General features: G+C 44.4%; 1 protein-coding gene across 8 annotated transcripts in view; it reads right to left on the reverse strand.

Annotated features, from left to right (window-relative positions):
* The window catches only part of fgf13a (fibroblast growth factor 13a), a 126,610-nt gene that overhangs the window by 19,547 nt on the left and 86,347 nt on the right, over positions 1–20,716 (reverse strand). For 6 of the 8 annotated variants that reach the window (XM_015351593.2, XM_006632888.3, XM_069193719.1 and 3 more), the window contains 2 exons: positions 7,757–7,867; positions 1,149–1,252 (listed from right to left, as the gene is read on the reverse strand). In XM_015351593.2, the coding sequence (XP_015207079.1) occupies positions 1,149–1,252; positions 7,757–7,867 (215 nt within the window). Of the gene's footprint in view, positions 1–1,148; positions 1,253–7,756; positions 7,868–11,109; positions 13,015–16,449; positions 16,697–20,716 lie in introns of those variants that run through there. The other 2 variants (XM_006632887.3, XM_006632886.3) reach the window with 2 other exon arrangements.

The following is a 20,716-nucleotide window of genomic DNA, read 5'->3' on the forward strand; positions in this document are numbered from 1 at the left end:
TCAGCTGGAGGAGTGATGTCACTCTCACTGAGAGACAGCTCCTAAAACAGAGAGGCATCCACCACATCACAGGGGCTGCCACTGAGCAGGGACTCAGGCCTGCCTAAGCCTGGCACTCCAGCCTGGCCATGCTGCTTGGGAAATCTTGGTTCCTTACAGCTAATGAGTTATCCCAGGCAGCAATGTCTGAATTATGGGGTTCAACCCGTATTTGGAAACAGCACCAAAGCTGGTTGAGCCTCTCAGGAGCTCAGTCCACGTCTGTTTTAAAGTGGCCTTTATAATCAAAAGGTTTCAGCACAAGACCCCCCGGTCTCACCTGCCCGAAATATCCTAACCTGACAGATCAGCTCAGACCAAAGCAAGAACAGCAAGGTAAAGTGTGCCTCTCGATAACCCAGGACTTCAAAACATGAAGCAAAATAATAATACTGCGTTTGATGGAGTGGTGATCTTTCAAAAAGCGCCTTGGGGCCCAGGTGTTTGTTTCAAGTAGGATGAAATAACTTTGATTTTGACTGCTTCTCTTGCTCTCTCCATTAAAGGAACCTGTGGAGTACAAAGGAGCACCAGCAATGCCACTGTCTCCCTCTCCCTAGCCTTCCGATCAGTACACGGGCATTTAGAGTGAAATAAAAAGCACCAAAATAAGATAAAAAACAAGCCAACTCTAAATGAAATAGCTACAGCTAGGAAGACAAGGAAAAATGTCACAATTCCCAACCTCCAGAAAGACAAGGCCACAGGTCAATTAGAGATGCCACGTCATACTGTTCCTTGCAGTGGACAATTCCTTTCTGAATGGTAGACTTCCATCTCCTTCTCTAGGAGTTATACTCTTCCCAACACAGGAGTCTCATTCACTCAGCCCACTCCTTAACTCTCCTGTCCAATGAGGCTGTAGCATTGTTTCAATCACACACATCAGTAACCTGTTTATGAGTGATCGATAATGGTGGTCTCTGGAGGAGGGGTGTATGCGACAGGGCTTCTTGACATAGAGAGAGGCATGATTAAACCTAACATGGCAGGCTCCCTGACTCATTCTCGCAGAATCAAAATCAATATGTTCTCTCTGCGCCACACCCACCAACCACAACCCCCCGATCTCTGCTGCAGACGCACCCAGAGACAAGCGCTCGACTTACCGACGTGTACAGGTATCCCTCGCTGTTCATGGCCAAGTACAGCTTCGTCTGCACCCCTTGGATAGCAACCACACGGAGCCCCACAGGGATGAGGTTGAACATGGCTGCAGGAGACACCAAGATTAATAAACCACTGAGATGTGCCGAAAGCCAACCAAACACTTTGATTGACAATCTCTCATGCATTTCGGAAACCCTCATCCCCAGTTAGCTGAATAACCCCGGAAAGCAAGAGAATAGTTTCTAAGGACAAACCTTGTTAGATGAAAACTCGGGGAAGAGACTGAATTGGGAAACCCAGAGTTAACCCTCTAGGTCCTTTCACTGGCACACTAATGTGCTTCTTGATCATGAACTCTTGACAAAGGTCAACAAGCCATTAAGGAGTTATAGTGTTAGTCCTGTGAACTGTGGAACCATAAATTAGCTTGTTGGAGCTGATACTGGAATGTTCTGAGGTCTTTGACATTTAGAAGCACAGGCAACACGTTAAAAAGATTACTTGCACATTTATCGGACTTCATAAAATGCAGGACACCAAGACACAGTGAACTGGACATCAGTAGATTTAAGTATCTAACCTTAAAGGATTCACTGGATTTCAAAATGTGCCTTAATCCTAGAGAACGACAAAGTAGCACTTTCCTATGCTGTGTGTTTCCCCAATGCTAAATGTGTTTTACATTGGAAGCTTTTGCTTGCTTTGTTAATTCTGGTAGCTGCTGACAACTAGTATGAAGATGTCAGTTGAAATGAGGGCCGTGCAGTGGGATTTTTAACCATTTGCTGTGGTTTCCTCTCCTGACCCCACCCCCTCCTCCCCTCTCAGCCCCACCCCCTCCTTTCATGACCCGCCCCATCCTCCTCTCCTGACCCCACCCCCTCCTCTCCTGATCCACCCCCTCCTCCCCTCTCAGCCCCACCCCCTCCTTTCATGACCCGCCCCATCCTCCTCTCGTGACCCCACCCCCTCCTCTCCTGGACCATCCTCCTCTCGTGACCCCACCCCCTTCTCTCCTGACCCCCCCCCCCTCCTCTCTTAACCCTACCCCCTCCTCCCATGACCCGCCCCATCCTCCTCTCTTGATCCCACCCCTCCTCATCTTATGACCCCTCTTCCTCCTCTTCCACCCCGTGAGGCTTGTCCAACACAGGGGCCTGTGAGGGGTTGATTCACTTCAACCCTTTAAAGATCAGCGCACAGAGCAATCGACATAACTCATTCTGTATGTAAATTAAAGAGTTTATGCAAAGGCAGAAAACAACACTGAAAGCAAGATTAAAAGCTGTGTTTCAAGATGCTCCCACACCTCTTGCATAGGGCAGTCGACTGTCACAGCAAACCTGTTTACTGACAGCATGAACCCCTTGTCATCGGTGCTGCACTGAGATTTCTCTCAGAGCAGGCGGCGGTGGAAAACGGAGTTGGTGGGCAGGTAAGGATACACATGGGAAACATGGGTAAAAAAACACCTTCATGTGTCAGGAAATGGAGAGAGAGATATAAAATGATCACGTCACTGGACTGCTTGTAGTGGCATCTAAACGTCCCCAAGCTCAATCCTAAATAAATAAATCCTGCCCAAGCGCTGTAGTGGCCACAATAGTGTCATCTTGCTTCCCCTGCCCCACACGGGCCTCTTGGGCCAGGCCCCACTGAGCTCCAGGGGCTACTCACAGGCCCGCGGAGGGGGAGGAGCGAGGGGGAAACAAACCCAGAGGCACAGTGGCCAGCTTTCCTCGTACCTGTGCCGTTAGCGAAAAACTCTCTTTGTCATCAGGAACCAATTGCATTTTTAAAAGCCGTTAGCTGGGGCTGCAGCTGCCTGCCGGCTCTTCAGCTCAAACTCGCTGGACCTGGCCAGCCCTTCCAAGAGAAACCCCTGCTGTAGCCCAGCTGTCAAGGGCACAGCACAGCCTCCTCTGAGCTCAGCTGCACACTCTACAGCCGTCTCCTGCACCTCGCGGGCAGGGCTGGCATGACATTTGTTCAGTAAAAATTAAAATGTCTACTTTTGTCGATGCATATCCAGGGTTTCTATTACAGTCCTGTTAAATAATGCAGTGGCTATTTTCACCCTTTCCATTTAATATTAGATTTGCACCTTTTCCACTACAAAGCCCATGTCTACATAATTACAAAATTGAGTCATATACTTTTGCCTTTTCTTAAAACCTGTTGGGCAATGCAGAAGCCAAGCTCAAGGCTGAAGCCAGACCTGGTTAAATGATGCATTGGTAATTGAACAAGAAGCTTTTAATTCTCTTACTTCTAGATGTGAGGTTCTCTCTAGCACAAATATGATTCATCACCTCAACTAATGCTCAAACCACAGCACGCACAGATTCCATATAACTTTTATTATGACACAGAGGGCAAACCGGGAGGAATGGCTCATTAAGATCTCAAACAGATGGTGCAAACACAGTATATAGTCAATGGCTGTTTCCACCTAAGTACTAAATATAATAAAAGAAAAACTGAATTCCTGTGCCAAAAGGATTTTTCCACTGATTTCACTGGGCTTGATAAACCTACAGAGAGGATTTCCACGTCAGGGGGACAGGTCACTCTGGCTTTATAATGCAGGCAATTAACTGCACTCCGTATCCAGACGTGCTGGGCTGGAGCACACTGCAAGGACCGGCTCGAGGGCAGCTGAGGCTGTGTGGAGATAAAGGTGCTCTGCAGTATGAAAGACTGTTGCCATCGCATCAGCCTGCCTGTGTCACCTCTCTTCGCTGCCCTTCATGAGGGTCTCCTCTGGGTCCCTGCTGCCCACAAGCTGAAGAGCGTATCTGTGCTCCTAAGTGCATTCTCGCTGGTAGCTGTAAATCGACATCACAAAACTAAACATGCAGTCTTCCAAACGTCATTTCAAAAGGATTACTGCCATTCCACAGGGATTTCAAAGGAAACATCAATTATATCCACCTTACACTGTGTCTGACTGGGAGGGCGGGCCTTATAAACGATCCCCTACAGAACGTGAACAGCTACAGACTTCATTGAAGGAGGAACCCTTATGAGCAACTCATCTTATGCTAAAGTTATAAAACACTACTCACGTGGCTTCATCAGTGCCTTGGAGATAGTGAATGAGAATTATTAAGTACTATGAATATTTTATTGCCAGTTCCTCTCATGAACAAGACCGAAGTTGTGCTTCTTTCATTTCCATTAGTTATAAGTGCTTCAGAATCATTTGGCTAGGAAATTTAATTGAAACAAAAAGCCATTCGTTTTGGGGCATGCTGTGATAATTAGCCCCAGTGCCGAAGACTTGAGATCGAAATTGTCACTCACCTAGGAAAACATTCAAACCACTAACGCAACTTCAACCGAGACTTAAACCTCTCCTTGGGCTTCATTCTCTGAATGATTACTTTCATCCATCAATCAATCAAAGTTTATTTATCAAAAGCACAACAATACAGCGTGCAACAGTAGTTGCTGGCAACGTAATGTCACAGAGCCATATGAAGTCCAGCACAAACAAACAAACTCATCACAGGGCACAACAGGTAGTTTCTGGCACTATAGCCTGAATCAAGGACGCAGTGAATTAGTGCAGATTAAAGTAAAAAAAAACTAAGAATCAGAAGCAAAGTGAGGATATGTTATTTTCAAACAAAATCAACTGGAAACCCTGAGGCATTGCACACAAACCCAAAATTAACTAAATTTCTGATGCTGCTTTAGTGCACATTAAAATGCCTGACAGGTGCGCTCTGTGTGATAACAGGGCAGCACAGTGGCCTGGACTTGGCTTCCTGCAGAAAGCGGAGATGGGCAGCCTCCCTGTGCCGCTGGACAAGAAAAGGAGCAGCACTGGCCTGAGGCTTGACCTCTGTGTGGGGGCCCTCTCCCACTATCACTCAAGATCTGGGAGCTCGGTACCACTGTCGCCATGGAGATCACAGCATCCGCAGGCTAATGATGCTATTGCTGTTATGGTGAGACAGCTCGGCATCTTAGGGGCTGTTTCCCTTTTTAAAGGAAAGATCATAAACAAATGATCTTTTAAAGTGTACACAAAGTGCAAAGTGCAAAATTATTATGTGAAGGGGAAAAAAAACAGATGTGCGAAATGAATACATTTCTCTTGCGTCTAGCAGCACACATCCTAGACCACACATTATCACAATGAATCAACCACTGTTGGCACGCAAGCCCTGTCTACAGAATTTGATGTTGATGTAATTCTGATGTGGCTTATTTCTGTAGTTATGTGTGATGTTCAAGCCAAGTGGTTATAAAGCTCTTTTTTCCCCATCAGCATGAGTGATCTATACAGTAGTGTGCATCACTGGGTATTAATATCTGATAAGTACCCACCCTGCAACATGTCTAATTGAATTGACGCTAATTGCTGCCACCAGCATGTCACATCTGCTTAATGCAGCCATGATATAACAGGGATTAAATTAGCTTTGACAGTGTCCTCAATGTTAGGAATAAAAGCCCAATGAGATGCACAGGTCATGTCTGCTGGACAGATAGCTGCATCAGGACAAAACTGTGTTTTGTCTGGGTGTCATCACACGGCGAAGTATGGAACTATAAAACAGCCTATGGTTTGGTTCACATACACTATTATTAAATACACCTGCCAAGAGACAGAGACAAACAAAGAAAAGCAACAAATTGTAGAATGAGCGATGAACAATTTAAATCAATAACAGAACAAATGCACAGAAACAAAACTCCTTTCACATGGTTTGTACTAGAGTGTCTTTAAATAAAAAATGTCAGTGCACACAATGAATGAATGGAAGGGGTCATGCTTAATGCAATAAAAAGTGGCTCTGAGCCTGGCTTCTCTTATACAACACTTGAGTTATGGGTCATCAGTACACAGTTAGGTCCTATTCTTCTGCATCCCAGCAGCAGTCTCTATCCCTTATGTTCTGGTCTTGGCTTTGTAAAGAAGACAGCATAAGAGTTATAAAGCAATGCCACTTGACCTTGGACAGTCCTAGCCTCAACAGTTGACACGCGCAGATCTCTCTGCTGCTCAGGCCTCTACTGTCTGTGGGGGGGCAGTGGAGTCTTACAGAGCTGCCTTGTTGCATGATGCTTCTCCCCCAGCTGTGCAAGTCTGGGGATCTTTTGGCCGGTAGCTTAGAGGGGTGTCGGGACCTTCAACCCCATCAGCGTGCAGGATTAATTTCAAGGCACTGCTCAAATAATACTGTATTTGACAGCCTGTCAACTAGCTGCCCTACATAGCAGTCCTCAAAGACGTCTTGTCTCTTAACGGGAGCAGCCATCACTGCAATCTGACCCACTTCTGATCTCAACTCAGTTGATTTTCAGCTTTTTCAAAGAATTAAAAAAAAACAAAATAACTGATGATCTGAACGACACCCCATCCTCCTCCTCAGCGAACGCCCAGGCCTGCAGAGGCGGCCTGTGGGCTCAGTGGCTCATAATCAGCTAGACTGGCTGCCAGTGCTGGCCTGGTGGGCAGGAGTCAGCAACAAGGTTTCCAGCAGATAAAACCTCCGCCCGGAGCCCACGTGCTCGACACAGAGCATGTACAAGTCCTGACTGTCACTGCCCCAGACTTTGCTGATAGCAGGATCAGAGTTGCACATTTCATTCCTATCATGCTTTATCAGACAATCTGGTTCCAGTGGAGAACTTATAACACTGGCCTGGCATAGCCTACTTTAACCCATCTGTTCACGGTCACAGATGCCTGTCTCAGGTGTGAAATGTAATAATAGAGAAAACACATCACTAGTGCCTTGATTTTCTTCAGTATGCTCTCTCAGGCAATTCTTTCTCTTCTGGCTATCAGCTCTTAAAATCAGCGTGCAGAAATCACAGTGCCACCTCATACACAGAAGGGGTACTGTGGCTTACTGGTCAGCCTACATTTCTATTCCAAGCACTGATTCCATAAGAGCTTTTACATGAAAGCGTTGTCCTGTGTTTTTGGTTCTAAACATAATTCATAAGGGAGGTACTTCCAACTCAGACTGACTCAGACCTGTTTCCTAACAAGAAGGCTGTGTGGTTGTACAAGGTGAACAGACAGTGAATGGCAGGCAACGTGTGGTACCTGTGGCTGTAAACTCATAGACATTCAGTTGCAGACAGATTCAACAGACCACGGTTAGGACTTATCCACAGGACTTTACAATATGCAACTCACCCAATCACTGCTCCGCCATACCATTGACAGTGACAATGTAGCAGGGCCGCAAGAGCGAGAGACTGTAACCCAGGAGAAACCCTGAAAAGGCTCGTCACGGAACCAGTGTGCACGTTAGAAATTCTCACCTACTGGATCTGAGCCAATTGAAGGGGAAAAAGAAAAATCGCTGCCAGCCTTTTTGGGAGGGAACTGTGCATCAGATCATGTGCATTGGTTTGACATGCACCTCACTGGTAAGAGCTAGACAGCGGCGCTGCTCACACTGGCCAGAGGCCCCCTGAGAAAGTGGAGAAGGGGAGGCAGGCAGGTAGCGCGCGGCGCAGGCGGGATCACACTCAGTCTGCAGGCGGCGGGATTCAGAGGGAGCCCCCGAGCGGCAGGAGCAGGGCAGTGAGCTGGAAGAAGCCACAGGGACAAGGAGAACCGTTTCCTCCCACTTACTGTAGCCATTGTCCTCCTCCTTCGTCCCGTCGATGGTGCCATCGGCCTGCAGCTGCAGATGGAAGCCCTGCCGGCTGTACAGCTTCGTCACGATGCCCTTCAGCTGGGGCTCTGCGGAGACAAGATGAGCGTCACTGCTGGACTTGAAGAACTGGAACACGGCACTGACATGTTTCTTCAACCCCTTCAAGTCCAGCCTGACAGACTTCTCTTTCATCTTTGCTGTACACACTGGTACTATTCCCCACATGCCAGCAACTAAGTCAATGTGACCTGCTATGGCTTACCACACTTTGATCTTCGCTTCTCATTTGTAAAGACTTCTCAAGGTTTGCTTGCACTATATTTGCTTTCTGTTCCACATGCCTTCTATCTGAATCCTTTCCAGATGGAAACAGACAGCCTCTTCCTAATTAAATTTTGGTTTGTGGTTTCCAGTAGGCAGCACAGGACAGATCTACTCACTTGCCAAAACATTCAATTTGTGTACAGTTTTATACATTGTAACTTGTCAACACTGCAAAAGAACAGATTTGTGCTTTACATTTTTGCATTAATCTAATGTAATGAACTACGAAAAGGATTATTCATGAACAGGAGAAAAACAATTGAACACTAGTAATTCACAATACAATAATCCCGGCCATACTGTACATCAGAAAGTTGTTTTTCCTGGTGAGGGAACAAGGTGAGTTGCCACAAACCTGAATAAAAACATCACATTCATATTTTTTTTTTTCCATTCAGGTGCAATCTAGAGACTGTCTATGAATCACACGGGTCACAATGGCAAAGCAAAAAAAAAAAAGCTTTTAGTGCTTATTTCCCATTCAATTCAATATGAATCAAAGAAATAACACAACTCTGAGACATTCACGTCAATTACTAACAAGATCAAGAGTAATTGGATAATTGGAAATGTGGAAGGCCTGTGCATTTATGGTTCTCATCTTCAGATATTATCTAATCGATTTATTAAATCCAATTTGTAGCATTAAACAACCCCGTGACCCGGTATTGAAAACATGGTGCTGCTCAGGTGCTATAGCACGCTATTGAAAGATGAGTTCCCTTCACTGTGAGCTACGGCATGGACCATCGAGAGCCCTGTGCTGATAAGGTCAGCCGCACATGGGGCTCACTGCTCACTGGTCCTCTTTAATATTCTAACTGCGATTGGAGAAAAGAGTCAATGAAGCAACACAGACATAAAAGGAGCAGGTACCAACATCCCAGAGTGTCGCTTCTTTCTGGTTAAAACGGGGAATACTTATAAAGCAGGAGTACCTCGAGAGGAATAAAAAACAAGAGCCATACTGCTTTATCTTAGCCTGGACAGTGTGCTTCAAGTGACAGATGTCCATTGCACTCCTGCTAAAAGGCTCAGAAACTTAACAAGCGGTTAAGATTCCGTTTCACAAGATGCACATTATGTAATCAGCCAGCTCAGTCATATTCCTAGCTTACCAAATGTGTTTTACAGCAGCACAGGAGTAGAGGAACTGTTCACTCTTAGTGGGTCTGAGAATAAACAGTACACTGCAGTGGATTTCACATTGATATTCCCATTGAGACAGACCAGAACAGGCAATTTCCACACAATGAGGGCTTATTAAAAAGTTGCTGCAGTGCTGTCTTGTAAAAGACATTCCAATCTACATTTTCTTCGAGAAGCATGGGTCACACAAACCACAATGATTATCATTCATACAAACAGCCCTGGCAAAGCAGGGGCCTACATTCTGCTAAATAAAGTATATACAGTATAAAGTATTATATTTGTGCCATTACTTATACAAAATGCTATTGTTTTCCAGCATACACATAAACAAAGTCAAGTATTTTGGAACTATTTCAGTGTTTTATCTGCAACTAGGGCTTTTCATCTTTCAAATTTGCATTAAACCCTTTTTCAGAGGCATAGTCTGGAGGATTTTTCTGCTCTGAAATGTGTTCGTTCAATCCCAGTACCAAACGAGGACAAAGTCAGGGAAGCCATTTTAACAAAATGTATGATAGTTGAATACAGGCTTATTAAAGTAAAGTAACATCTGGTAGAGTTTTCTCCAGGAACCCCAGCTTGTGACAATTATTGTGATTATGAAGCCAATGACTGATATTTTATGAGTAATATACTTGAAATAGTTCCCATATGAATACTGTTTGTTAGCAATTTTAATACACAACATTCTAAAAGCTTTTTATTTAAAAGTATAATAGCCTTTAGCCTAGACGTGATGTGAGGATTTGGGTGCGGAGACAGAAACAGTTTTTATGAATTCACAGATGTGATGTATGGGAGTACAGAACAAGCTACCCAGCCATGTTGTTGATGCCTATACCAAGATCCCCGATATGGAAGAAACAGCCGGATGACATTCTTGGAAGAATTAACTACTAACTGCCAAAAGGGGCTTCTTCTCATTTGTAACCTTTCCTATGCGATTAGTGGTTAAAATCTCTGAGAAGTCGACAAAAAGGCTCTGGCCAGATGGAATATACTGATCAGGACTATCTGTACCCTGTAATACAGTAAACAAGAATGTCCGTACTCTATAAAGACACAATCAAGAATGTCTGTGCTACAGCACCATGCTTGTTTGAAGCATGAATTATGGCTGTATAGATTACTGTAAATTACACAACACAATAACAGGACTGTAGTGGAACTGCTGATCAGTATCCAAACAGCAGCCCTTGAAGGAACTGGGAAAATTCATTTTAATGATTAAACAGAACACTCTGCAGCAACTGTCCCGTGGGCTAGTTAGTGAAACCACGAAGACATGTTTTATAATTGTCAGGAGATGTTTCAAGACAATAGACAGTCGTTCAGAGCCTGAGTTAAATGATTTTCCAGTGTGCACTTCACTCTACTGTAAGGTTTAGACAGGAGAAGGAAAAAAAAGTCCCCAAAACGTGCAAATAAGAGAGTAAAACTGCAGGGGCCCACAGTATGTTTATTTCTAACCTTCTAAAAACAGGAGTTACAGTGAGGCGCAATCAATTAGGACATGTCAGAATAAACTTCTGAAAACCACACGCCATGTATATTATACTGGGAGGAGAAAAACATCATAGCCAGACTCTCCTCTCCAAGTTAACGTTTCAGATAGAGGACGTCAATGTCCAGCAATTTAACCGGGTAATTTTAACCACAGGGCACAGTCAAATGTCACGTTCCCAGCGCTTCTCGCCCGTAATAATTAGCCCAGCCAGGAGGATGGAGGTAATATTGATGATGGTGAAGATGATTGATGATACTGATGAGGATGAGGATGATGGTGAAGAAGAAGAAGAAGAAGGTGGTGACAATTAACGTGATGAAGTCGGCTAATAAAAACACTTCCGACCTGGCCGCCTCCTCCTACGTTTCTTCGAGCCGAAGAGCTTGACCCTGGAGAAAACGCTCAGCCGGCTGGTTTTCTCGCAGGTGCCTTTGGCTTTGTTGGGGCTGCTCACGCAGCGGCAGGCGTTAGATTTCTCCCGCTCCCTCGCCTGCCGCTTCTGCCGGATAAGGGAGCTGGCGATCGCCGCAGCCATCGACAGCTTGACGGTTTTTGTGATGAGCAAACTCACAGAGGAAAAATAAACAAAACAAACCGAACCTCTCCTCGCTCCACGGGCCGCTCGAGTTCTACTGAAAAATGAAGAGTAATCCACAAGAGGCTTTAAGCGCGTAAGGCGGTCATTTCGTAACTGTCGAAGATGTTTTCCGCATTAAAAACCGGGAGATCGCACAGGTGCTCCCGCTGTACTTAACACTGAAACGCCAGTTCAAAGGTGCTCGTGTTTTTATATTTCACGGGAGGCAGCAGTGCATGGTCTCTTCGGCGAATTCGATCCTCCCCAAAACGCAGACAGGCGCGCTTCCATTCAGAAAGCGCTAATTGTAGCGACACGGGGTAAGAGAGGCGCTTCGCCCGCACAGCTGTGTGTCATTGTCTGAGCAACGCAACTCTTAGCGCCCGTCATGCTGAGAAGAAGCCCGCAGCTCATTTTAAAAACGCGGATCCAGTGGCTTATCGACTGGTTCAGGTACGCAGCCAGGAAAAAAAAAAACACCTGTTAGCCGGTAGAAAGGGAGCGCATTTTCCCCCCGCTGGTTTTTTCTTTTCTCAGACAGACATGGATGTTGTTTCAGTGGTAGGAGAACACGGGAGGGAAAGAAAAAAAAAGTCACTGTAGCGGAGCGAATCCGACCAACCGAGATGGATCCCGCGCCACCTTTCCTCGCCCCTCCTTGTTGTTGTGTCAAGTCGAGAGAAGACCGCTGAAACACATTTCAAACGCGCTGCCCGCACAAGCGCCCCAGCCGCCTCCCCGCAGGACCCAATGCAGAGGGGCAGAGGAACGCGCGGGGTCCGGGAGGCGCACAGACCGCCGGCCCGACAGCTACAGTCCTTTTATCCCCGCAGCGCCGAAAACAAAAATCTAACGGTTACAAGGCGAGGAAAGGGGAAAAAAAAAAGAACAGCACAGAAAATCGATTTTTTGTTTACACCGTCTTCACGTCTTCCCTAACTGCAGACCCCGCTGTCGAAAGCCGCAGGAGTAGAAACACACCCACGTCTTCCCACAGGGCGGCTATCGCAGGTGCGGCAGGAGCGAAAGCCGACGGCTCTTCACGTTAACATACACGGCGAGAATCCAGTCCTTGAGAGCTACACGGCGCGGTCCTCGGTGCCTGACTGCGCTACCCCGCTCGACACAACGCGATGTGCAGAGAGATGGATTCCACACCTGCTCCCCTGAGCGGCACAGCAAGACTGTGACAGACACCCAAACAAACGTGACCGCGATGATCAAATACCTCCAAAGAGACACAGCAACTGTGTCACAACCTGGCAAGCGGCACAGGGTGTTTCAGCGGAGGTTCTGGAGAGAGAGAGAGGAAAACCAAGCCAGACACGGGCAGATGAAAGAGAACGCCCCCCGTGCCGATACCTTGAAAGCAACAGTTGAAAAAAACAAAAAAGGGGATTTTAACTCGACAAAGGCAGCGGCGCCGTGCGCTCTCATATCCAGCTCAGAACTGGAATGAACACGTGGCTTATCATTCGCAAGCGGGTCGCTGGCTCTGCTCTGTGAAGCTGCACGTTGCTACACCAGTGGAATATTTGCTTAGAATTAGACGGCGCCAGTTGTTCGTGAATTGGGTGGTGACGAGCTTTCCGAAATTCCAGGCACGCCGCTGTCTCTCCGGGAGGTGGAAGACGTTATCCGTTTGCCTCGGCATCTTTTCCAGCAAAACACGGCTGCTCCTCCTCGTTCTTTAAATTAATTAGAATCGCTTTTTTTTTACTTCTGTACCGAGATTCAGCCAAAATAACTTTAAAGCAATTAAAATAGGATTTACAATAGCTCCTGGTGTTCACAATAATTCGGGGTTTAACTAAAACGCATTCAGTATAGGGATGTCAATATAACGGCAGCAGACAGTACTCACATGTATTAATAACACCCTTCGCATCTTGACAGAATTGTAAGCGATTGTAAGTTGCTTTATGTTAAAGGCGTCTGTCGAATGAACAAAGGTCAATGCTAAAGACCTTTATCCAGGAATGATGCACAGCGCTTCAGGGGCAAACCATCTTCAAAAACTTAATTTTTAACAAACCAACATTCACATTAACAAAGGACTGATACCTTTAATTTTACCCGTTATGTTTTTTTTTGTGTGAGAAGAGCTATTACATAATTTATAATATGTTAATGAACAATGTACTGTACATAACAGATAACCGTGTATCTGTATCAATGTTTCCCATCTGGAGATCCACATAGCGCCACGGAATGAGACCCTTGTAGCCTTCAGCTTCTTACTTACGGACAACGTTGCAAAGAAAATGTCCGATTCTCTGAACCGGGCGCCAGGGAGCCGGGCAGGCGCCGCCGAACAGACAAACCCAGACGTACAGTATAGCTGCTGCTCTGATCAAGTGCTCCAATTCCTGCCCTCTAACAGGCCAAACTCGTTTACCAAGTCAAGCCCTTGTTTACCAGGTGGGATCGGTTCCGAAGCCGCCACTAGGAGGTGCTAGACCACACACGCTACAGGATCGCTTCTCTGAAACGCAGACAGACCTCCGGCTGAAATTAGTTTTCCAAGTTTAAAACGGCAACCTGTTCAACACAAGGTTTAACTGGGCCCTTCATGGGGTTGTTCCATCGTCCTTAGATAATAATAATAATAATAATAATAATAATAATGATGTTGATTATGATAATAATAAAAAATAAAAAACATAATATTGATCTATTTTTTAAATTCTGCTTTGAGGATCTGTCTCTCAAAGATGCGAAGTCCTTTATTTTAGGTCTGCATTAATAACATTGTGAATTCATTAAGATAATAATTAAAATATTGAATACAATAATCTATTATTATTAATATTATTAGAGTTATTGTTGTTGGCACAGTACCCGGTCGTAATGCCAGACTCGTAAAGCCCAGGCTGTTCTGCTTTTGATTCGATTACTGACCCGATAACAACCGGCAGTCTGAGAGCAGCTGCCCGGTGAGCTCGAGAACCGCCGGAAACCAACTCTGGTCGTTGTGTCCACCTTCATCTTTCCGGAGAGGTCACTGTTTTCTGAAAGCGCGGCCTCCGACGCGCACCGGTCAACATGGCCGACATGGAGTTTTTTTTTTATTTATTATTTTTTTGCCATGAGTTAATCTGTGACAAAATCACAGTGGCAAAACCGCAGTTATCCCGAAGACAAGCACGCAGACACACTCCCTCCTACAAGCTCCGTGCCACCACCCCGCAAACCAACACTGGTGATTACATTCACTCCGGTTTTAGCAGGGCTAAGTGTGGTTTCAGAATAAACAGGTGTCCTTGATAATAAATCATCCTTACCTCGTCAAAACTACAGTATGTGCTTGCGCTTTTCATATGAACTTCACAATTCACAATTTAATTGCACTTAAGTGTTTTTAAAAGGTCATGGTAGCTTTTTTTCCGAGTTATTTGTGGCCCATATCTGCAATATCCCCACAATGGCGCCACCTACAGTTAACAATATACCACATATAACAGAAAAGTCAAGGACTTGACAACTCGTAAATAAAGGTAATGCACGTTATTTCTGCGTTTAACACGAAAAGCGAACTGTATATTTTTAAAACATATGTCCTATTTGTATAGAGAGTGCAACAATGAATATGATTAAATTCTTTTGAGTATTGTATTTCTGTAATCTGGTACCTAGATTAGGGCATTTCATATTTTTTGCTTTATATAATTTGCTTTTTTAACAGTGGAAAACTTAATATTTTAAAGTATTTTGGTAGTTATGAAATCATGATACCTTTGATTACGCATCTGATGTTAAAACTATACTATATGAAGCATGTAAATCGAGCAAAATCTATGTAAACTCGTCTTTTTAACCGAAGAGAAAATCAGCTTTAATAAGACTGCGACAGATTAATCTGGCTGGTGGCTGACAAGACATCTTTTTCTTAACCTACAGGTGGTGTTTTGAAAAGTGTGGATGAAACGAAGTATTTTATTTCAATCGTTAAAGTCACGGCGCACAGCGTCTCTAAGTATAGTCTGCAGGATCGATATCGGCTCGTTGTTGGGCAGCTTTCAATAGGCAGTGCGTTTGCAGGGATGGGGAAGGACATCTGAGTCCCATACAAAAGGTCAGGAGAAGGAGAAACTAGCCCAATACTTTGGAAATAAATACAGTTTTAGTAATAACAAATATTTTAGGTACAGGTTTACTGCGAAAAAACGACCGAATAAATTGTCTATTACCGTATGAACCAAGTCAGTTTAAAAGTGATTTTTTAAGTAAACCTGACTTAAAATCCTCATACTTTTTTATTATTTTAAAGAAAGTTATACTCAAACTGTTATCAATTTCAGTACAATCATACCGCGATAGGCTTCTGTCGGAATAACGCATCTTAAAGTAAGCTCTAACCCGCTGTCAAGAAAACTGAAACTATTTTAATAGAGAAATTGAATACACGTTTTCAACATTCTTGGGTCTGTTATTAAAGTTAAAGAAAATAAGAATTTTGAAGTGTTCTACGCGTATTTGGCGACAACTGTTACAGAAGAACATTTGATTGATGTCTGATACTTTGTATGAAAGAAAGTAAAATCTATTTCACTAGTAAATTCAGTAAATTAAAATAAAAAAGCACATTGGTGCATTAGTTTTCCTTAGGGCAAGCCATCTCCATTTAAGCAACAGGCTGAACGCAGTCCGAAAAGTCTGTAACAGAATACATGAGAAGTCGAACCAGTACAAGAGAAACTTTAAATGTGCCACCTTTAAAGGATAACAATTTTAATATTTTAATATCATAACCGTCTACAGCAAGTTCCTATTATCGACTGTAACTTCAGCACCTCGGACAGCTCCGCGCAGGGCGTTGTTCTGAGAAACCCGCAGTTGCGTCGTCAACACAGAGCAGGTCTTCTGACAACAAACCGACGCAGAAAAATTATCCAGAACCAAGCCATGGGTTATATACAAAATACATATTTTAGAAAGTGTCAAACAACTCCAAAAATCAATTCACTAAGTCCAGTTACCCAGAACGTTTCCTGTCGGCTATGCTCATGAAATATTGCACAGAAAACAGGCTCCGAACTCGGCAACAACAAAAATGTATAACGATCAACAACACGTCGAATAAATCACATAGGCAGAAGGTGTCTTACCTGACGTTGATCTCCGCAAAGGAAATGCCATGCTTACCGAAGGAGAAAAGTATTTAAGAGAAGACGATCACTGTCTTAAGGCGTGCGGGATCAGACGGAGTAGATGCTCCGAAGTTTAAGCCATATTTAAAGAAATCTCAGAGGTACCAGCGAGAACCATCAAGCCCATACGAGCGAATACAGAGATCATTAATGGGCATTAGTGACAGGCCATTATGACTTTTAAAATGCTCATTAAAGATTCATTACGAACCACTGTTGATCCGGCAAACACTGGGAAAGCATCCTACTAACCGTACTGTGTCATCGGGAAGAAGGAATAATGCAGAAGCTAAACAGTATTTACTCTGCAAGCCGAGAGTCTGTATTACCATTTTCTCGGGTTACAAAAAATTGCTGTAAGATGATCTCCTAATGCACTGAGTAAACCAGTTATGCCTGGCTTTCCACTTTTTAGTGTAAGGCATCAAAGCGAATCAATGAAGATGACAATGAGCATTAGAGGAACGTTTAAACTATAAAGTTTACTGCCCCATACACTTAGAAACGCTGAATTATTAATCCAACCTAAATGCCACAACAGTTTAGGGATCCTTACTCGGATACTGCTCGGCTTGAAAACGTTACGCGTTTACCGGACGGATTGCCATCATCAATTTAGGAAGAGGCGGTAGAAAAAAACACAATATGTTATTTCTACCGATACCCCCCAACTGGCCAGCTATAGTCTGCTATCGATAACACGACTTCGGGTGTCTACAGGACAGAGGTACCGCTGTTTAAAATAATCGGGACTGGAGAAAAGTTCTCGGACAGATGTGAAGGTTTACAGCATTTCAGCGTTGTCTTTAAATTAAATATCTTATTTCACATTTTACCAATTTGTAATATTTTAATCAGAACGAATATATTCCAGCAAACTGTAAAATGTAAGTACTGTAACTGGTTGAAACTCTGCGTTTAATGCGAACACTTCCCAGCAAGGAGCTAATTGAATGCATTTCCCATATAAACAATGCTTCCCAATGATCGCTAGATGGAGCACATGATTCGCTTTTAACCATTCCTTTCTCCAGGCAGGATTAATGCTGTCGCGCTCGTGTTGACATAAAATGGAGGTGGTTTTAAGGTGACTTATCACCCCATTTTTACTAATCCTACTACTGGGCTCCGCACTGACGAACGGCGAGCACGTCGAATGACTCTTGCGCCAGGTTTTCATGACACTGTGCTACAAAAAAAATGGGTGGCCTTTATTTCTCTTGGCAATAACACTAAAAGGAGTCCGTTTGTTTTTAAATAACCCTCCTAGGACGCCTTCACCACTCAGAATATTCTTCCACTCCAGGAAAAAACCCATCACAGAATGTTTTCTCGATTCTAAGGTCCAGCAGGGGTCTACTGATTCTTTGAATACGGAAACGATGAACTAGGATCTGCTGCAGTGCATCCAGCCCGGGGGCTCTGTGGATGAAGGGCAGTGATATGCGATGCCCAAGGGGAGTGTCTACCCCTTACATTGCAACAGGCTCCCAGAAGTTTCAGCCCTCTGCACCCCAACTTACAAACCAGACTCTGTTATTGTAACAAAGAAAACAGAAACTGGTGCATAATGGATATCATGTCCCTTTCTTAACATGTGCTGCTTACCAAGAGAGAAGCTGTGAATCTCACCCAAAGTGATAGCTTGTACCAAGATTTCATCTCGTTACATTAGTGACCGCTCAGAGTAATGATGCACAATGGATACAGCTTTACTGCAAGAAATCCATTATATATACACTGTATATAGGCATTTGGTTCAAAGACCGTGGCGTGCGTAGATGATCTCCTGCTTTCTGTTCTCAGGTGTATTTGATCAGCTGCGGTCTCCTTTCATGAGTTTATGCGTACCTGAGGTCACCTTGCCATATTTGTCTCAGGGCCGCAGGAGCTGCAATGAAACACCCTACCAGCCCCAAGCCTGTTCTTTAAACCTCTTCTCACAGCTCGCCAACAGTCAGGATGGGGAATTAACCAGCCAGCCTCTTCGAGGCTCTCCATCTGATCATGTCTTCTCCTCCCTGAGACACCTTTCTGTCCTCTCTGGTGGGAGGTCAGCGAACTGACAGCAGGTGAGGGAGAATTTCCATGCAGTCTTCAAGTTCTCAGAGCAAGAGCCCCCCCAGAAGTCTGAGAGCAGTGAAAACTAGGGGGGTTCCCAGCACCCAGACTGGAACAAGAAGGTGATGGTAAAATATTCATTTTTTCTTCAGGTTTTTGAAGAACTCAAAGTGCAATACAATGGCACACATAGCATAACTGAAGTCAAAGTAGAGTGATCTTGTAAAATTAAATTTTACATAAAGAACTATGGTGAAAAGATTTAAGCTTTTGTATTTAAGCAAGATTTTAAAAAGCTAGCAGCTATATAGTCTAATGGATTTGTGTTACTGCCACTGTTCTAGCGCAGAATATGACTTTGTTAATAAGGCACGCTATTTTTAGTAGGTGAAATGACTTTTAAAATTGTCAGTGACATGCCACCTGGTGCAAACTCCTCGAAGGTATTTGAGCGTTTCGAAAACGAGGAGCTGGCAGGTGTGCTGGTTTCAGTTCACAGCGACAGGTGGAAGGAGTGCTCTTAGCTCCATCTGGCTGAGGACAGACTCTCTCTGCCCTGCGATGGGCTGCAGTGGGGGGCTGTCCCACTCACTGTCTTCCTACACCTCAGCCCCGCAGAGCGGAGAAGAAAGCAGGTTGAGATGGGTCCCGTTCACTACGGGCATGCAGGCCACACACGAGCACGGGGCACTAATAGCAGTGAAGAGATATTGAGACCCAAATAGAGAAAAGAAGAAACTCGGAGGTAGCACCTACTCTACACTACAGTTGTCGAATAATTAAGTTAAAAATTTCAGCTTCTCCAGGAAATATTTACAGTGGAGTCTGTTCCACGGATGTCTTCCTAATTTTATCAGCAGGGACGTTCACTGTGAGCTTTCACCCTGTCCCCGAGCAAAGGCACGGAGAAGAAACCTAAATAAAAACAGTCAACCTTTGAAAACCGTGGCTCGTCATATTCTGCAGCACCGTTTCTGAAGGCGCTCAACACAAAGTAATCCATTAACCCGCTGAGTGACAGTGACGAGATTTCACTGCCACTCTTAAAGGAGGGCAGTGTCCAGTGATGCCTCACGTCTGAGGACAATCTCGATGACCTATTTTACCTCCAAGAGCGCGAATCACCAGCACAAATCACAAGCCCAGACTCTTGCAAACATGGAAGATGTACAAAGAGGGACCTAAAGCTCTGGCACGTGTCTGAGTTCCGCCTGCAAGCTGCGTATTGTGAAACTGTAGTGCCAGATTAGTTGATGCTTTCATCCACAGCTAAAACAAACAGGCCACATTGCCACTCCACTGCTTTTGAACAACCACCTTGTGCCAGAAAGGAAATGTTAACTGTGGGAGTCCCTTCTCATTATCAGATGGATTTCGCTGCTCAGTCATTAGAGGGAAATCAGGACACTTCCATGCAAGTTTATTTACCATTTTAACAATTACATGTCTTCTAGGGCCTTTAGTTAATGTACTGTAGCATTTTCAAGACATTAGATCAAATCTCTGCAGAATAACCCACATAGGAGAGCACACACATAAGACCACTTGTTCATACAGCCTGTACACTCTGAATTGTAATTATGAGGACTGTAAGTGCTTGTATCAACAATACCGGAAGAATCTCCATACAGGAGCCAGAAAATAATGACATCACTCTGGGCTCGAGAGATGCAATATGGAGGAGGATACTAGTACTGGATTTGAACACTAGGTGGAAGTAGTGTTGAGCTAACAGAATATATTCAAGGTAGTACAGAGAACTCTGGCCTGTTCATTACTGCTACCTGTAGAACACCTTGGGTGTATTAACAAGTAGCTGAAGGGATATGTTTTCATCCTGGCAACTTTAATTTAAATGCGCTTGCAATGAAATAAGAGGTAGAAAGCTGGGACACAGCAATGCAGCAAACACGCAGACCAGGGGGGTGGGATTTAAACTGTCCAGAAGAACACTCAATCACCTTCACCATGTAGGCGAAGAAGAGCCAGTGTCCACAGCAGAGTGCTGAGCAGGATCCTACTGGGAAGGAGAAACCGGGTTAGGCTGCAGGTACATCTGTACAAATCGAGCCTTCTGATCTTCATGCTTTGACCAAGACTGGTTCTATGCAGTTCAGATCACTTACAATATTCCTTAATGTTTCTTCACAGTGAAGATAAAAAA

Source organism: Lepisosteus oculatus, chromosome 8 (assembly GCF_040954835.1).
Source record: "Lepisosteus oculatus isolate fLepOcu1 chromosome 8, fLepOcu1.hap2, whole genome shotgun sequence".
In the NCBI taxonomy this organism is placed as follows: domain Eukaryota; kingdom Metazoa; phylum Chordata; class Actinopteri; order Semionotiformes; family Lepisosteidae; genus Lepisosteus; species Lepisosteus oculatus.